The sequence below is a fragment of the Salvelinus sp. IW2-2015 genome, linkage group LG20, assembly GCF_002910315.2.
Source record: "Salvelinus sp. IW2-2015 linkage group LG20, ASM291031v2, whole genome shotgun sequence".
Classification (NCBI taxonomy): domain Eukaryota; kingdom Metazoa; phylum Chordata; class Actinopteri; order Salmoniformes; family Salmonidae; genus Salvelinus; species Salvelinus sp. IW2-2015.
The window spans coordinates 78,917,472-78,921,304 of NC_036860.1; the positions used below are offsets into that span (position 1 = coordinate 78,917,472).

The window sequence follows — 3,833 nt, forward strand, 5'->3', positions numbered from 1 at the left end:
ATTCAACACCAGTAATTTGTACCTTCATGCTTGTTTATCACAAAAGATGAGTGATTCCTGTCTCTTTCCACTGAAGGTTTCCATTTACACTTCAGCCCCCCAAAAAGAGGGGGGGGGGGGTGGTGACGAAGGGTGAAGAGGGGTGGAGCAAAAAGAGGGGGGGGGGGGTGGTGTAATTTGGGGATAGGGGTCAAATTGGTACAGTTTTGTAGAGAATCAAGGGGGGGCGGGAAATACACAGGAACTCCAGTGCAAAGATAAAGAAACAAGCAAACAAAAACCAGATAGTGGGGAAGCTTAATAAAAACTGACGATTGTAAATCTTCACACCATTCTGTGTGCAAGTACATGTGTTCTGCTATACATTTTATGTCATGGCATCAACATGTTTGTGTGTTTATTTCAGATCCATTCATGCACATGTTATCTAGATAAGCTAATAACAAACCCTTTGTTGCTCCACATATTACCACCCCAAGGAGTAATTAAAAAACGCTAAATTGTAATATTGATATTGAATAAAGAGAAACGCAATCAGCAAGAGGGCATTCTAAAAATGTAATAGCCACTCCCTTCTCAAATCCCCACCAAGCCAAAACACAGGCTACACCCTCCCCAAAAGACTAGTATGAATTAAATGAGGTATGATGCATTTTTAATTTTTTCCCAACCCCCTTACTGACAGTGGCCTGACAAATTAGAAATGTTTGTTGAGGGATCTTGTGAGTGAATCTAAACATGCGTGAGCRTTGTTCAGGAATAACATGAAAATACTCCCCTCTGTGTGAGGGAATTCATGTTCTTCCTGCAAAGTTAAAGATCTCACAGGTACACTCGCATGTTTCCCTAAAGCAGTCTGTAAAGCCGGCCTACCTAATCCAAAGCACCACTTCCCAGATCCCCCCCTATGTCCCTCCCTCCCTGCCTGCTTCCTTCCCTCACTGCACGGCCTGCTCATTGGCTGTGCTGCCAGAGTCCTGAGGCTTCATGACGTCAGGAAGCTCTGGGGGGCTGGAGAAGGGCTCAACCCTCAGCTGCTCAAATGCATCATCTGAAAGAGAGGGAGAGATTTGTTTGATAAGGAGAGAGTGAAGAGTATCAAAGGGAAACAGAGGAAGCAAGAGGCATTATTAGAGGGATAAACTTAGGGGTGCAAGGAAGTTGCAATTTGTTTCTGTTAAACTATCAAACAAACTATTTCACAGCCATTCTGACAGACATATCTTGCAGCTCAAAATCAGAATAAAACAGAGTGAATGTTTTAAAACATGGGACAGATACTATGTAACAGAAAAATGAATACTCACCACCAAGACGGAATGCTAATCCAACAGTCCCTGGGGCCTGAGGTCTGGCTGTCTGATTTGTGAAACCACAGTCTCCAAGAGTCTTACTATCCTCCAGCAACATGTCATCCTGATACAAGAGAGATGTCAGAGCAGAGGGTAGATATGTAACACCACCATCAAGTTAACCATTTAATCAATATACATACACACACACACACACATATATATATACATAAACACACACACCACAAATGTGGTAGGAGAGAGAAAGAGAAGAACAGACTTTGGGGGATTGTTTGATTTTAATAAAATCAACTTCCTCTTAGACTTGGGGTACCTGCATCAGAAGAAAATTATTTTATATATACAAATAGAATAAATGACTCATTGGCCTGGCCATATCTTACTCCCCCACTTTGTAATTGTCCTCCACAAGGGGTATGCACTGTATATACCTTGTACAGCCTCTGTTCCTCCGGTGCCCTCTTTAGGATACCCTCCACTATGCGCTTCAGCTCGTAGACCGTAGTTGACTCTTTGGCATCAGTGAAGATGGTCGTCTTGTGACGCCGGATCATCAGAAACACATCCTAAGACAACAGCAAGTTAGGGAGATAAGACATAATAAAAATAAGTTTCCCAAACTTTTAGTACCAGGGACCACTATGCCGTTGCTCTCTGTTTGTTAGCTAACTAACAGACCAGTGAACAATAAGAAACACTGGAATAAGACTGAAACGTGCTGCAGCCCTTGACATTTCATTCATTGTCTAGTAGTCAATGGCCTATGATTTGTATATGCAGAAGCCTTTCTTMAAACAATGTAACTGTTTGATGTTAAAACATCTCAGTAGAGGAGAAAACTGAGCAAACAGCAGCCAAATCTGCCACCATAGGCTTCAGCCGGGTGACAGCCCCACATGTGCTCGTTCATCATTAGAAGTGCTAGAGAGCCATCTTTCTAATTAAAGGCCTCAAGCCTGGGCCGGACCCAATAATGTCGACAACATGTAGGGCTGGAGGATAGTGGGTAAAGTGCAGTTAAATTATGGGTTTCAATATTTGGGAGAAACAGGGTTTCATCATTTAAGGTTGGGGGAATCATGCAAAGTAAATTGGTTAAGACCGCACCACCAACTGTAAATCCCACTCCACCCATGTTTGAAAAGACTAGGCTTAACTTGAAGAGGAAAATACTACATTTCTGTTGACTGACAAAATGGCAAACTGACGGTTGACTATGAGCACATTTTACCTAAACTTGCCACCAGTTACTTAATAGCTAGTTGATTAACATTGACTGGTTAACATTGTCTTCCAAAGCTAGTAGCTAGCTAACTGTTAGCTAGCTACATAACGATGCTGGATACAAAATGTCCAAATTACTTTAGTTACCAACCTGGCAACTGTATAACGTTAACTTGCTAACTAATTAAATGGCAAATGGAATGTTTGTGTAGCTAACTAGTCAGCAAAAAATACCTAGGTAATATTGCATTACTTGTTCAGTTAGCTAACAGTAGTAGATGCCAGCCAACGTTAGCTAGCTAGCCCATTCCATCAATGCTTCACTGACGTGTGGTAATGTACGCTTGACACCAAACGAATAGCAAGCCATCTGGGCAGTAGCTACCTAGTTAGCTAACGTAACCTAGTTTCTATGGACATGGAAAGTATGTTAGTGTGACCAAGGCTAGATAACTAGCTAAATGAGGCAGATCTAGGATAAGTTAGTTAGTTTCCTTTCTTTTTAACAAGTCAGACAGTGAACGTTTAGCTAGAATTAGCTCGTCAAGTTAGACTAAAACAAAACGCTGATTGCAGTTAAACAGCTACTGTTGACTTGCTAGTTACCGTTAGCTTAAAATGCTGCGAAACAAAAGGAGTCCATATCAAGCGTTTCCCAACAATATGTCTTAATGGAGGGAATTAACGGTTTCTACATGTCAACATTTACTCTACCATAGTAGCAAATCGCCATAAGAATGTCAAGTCACAGTTTTAAAATAGATTATTTATCTCTTCCTCACTCACCATTTCTCTCGGTCGGTTGCGCCTCCGCTATCCCACGCTGCACTGCGAGAATCACAAAATCACGCTCTCATCCAACAGTGGTGTATAACACCAGAGATACTTTTGATGAGCTAGGAAACTCCATTGAAATCGTATTAACGACCATTGTGTACGTTGCCCATGCTACGTCAATGGACAGCGCGGTGCCTTCTGGGTGATTCTTGGACAAGGAGAGCTCTCCTTCAAGGAGTGAATGGGAGTCAATTGGCCGCTAACTAAAAACTCAACATTAGCTTGCATTTTGTCAACAAGAAGTACAACATTACAAATATTTTCCGATATGTGCGATAATTAACTTAATATCTGTAATGTATACCTTTAGAATCGTGACATCGCGTTCTTTGGAGAAAAAAATGCACGTTTCTCTACTCATACCCTGACTTTGGGAAGGGATTTCGTGACGATTATTTTAGCAACAGCGTGACGAAGCAAGACAACGTCAACGCGATTGGTCAACAGTCTGCTGGGTGG

At 41.8% G+C, this 3,833-nt stretch overlaps 1 protein-coding gene across 1 annotated transcript; it reads right to left on the bottom strand.

The window, feature by feature from the left end:
• Nucleotides 1-365: 365 nt before the first annotated feature.
• On the bottom strand, nucleotides 366-3,424 carry elob (elongin B). Its single transcript, XM_024011171.3, has 4 exons — nucleotides 3,324-3,424; nucleotides 1,745-1,879; nucleotides 1,308-1,416; nucleotides 366-1,051 (listed from the first exon to the last, which is right to left on the bottom strand). The coding sequence occupies exons 1-4, from the start codon at nucleotides 3,324-3,326 to the stop codon at nucleotides 939-941; spliced, it is 360 nt and encodes a 119-aa protein (XP_023866939.1). The 5' UTR covers nucleotides 3,327-3,424; the 3' UTR covers nucleotides 366-938.
• Between the last annotated feature and the right edge of the window lie 409 nt (nucleotides 3,425-3,833).

Bases quoted from the DNA above. Each gene is read 5' to 3' on its own strand.
- elob (XM_024011171.3), bottom strand. The intron at 1,417-1,744 runs GTATATACAGTG...CTCTTGTATCAG, and splicing joins AGGAACAGAGGCTGTACAAG to GATGACATGTTGCTGGAGGA. The intron at 1,052-1,307 runs GTGAGTATTCAT...CCTCTCTTTCAG, and splicing joins ATTAGCATTCCGTCTTGGTG to ATGATGCATTTGAGCAGCTG.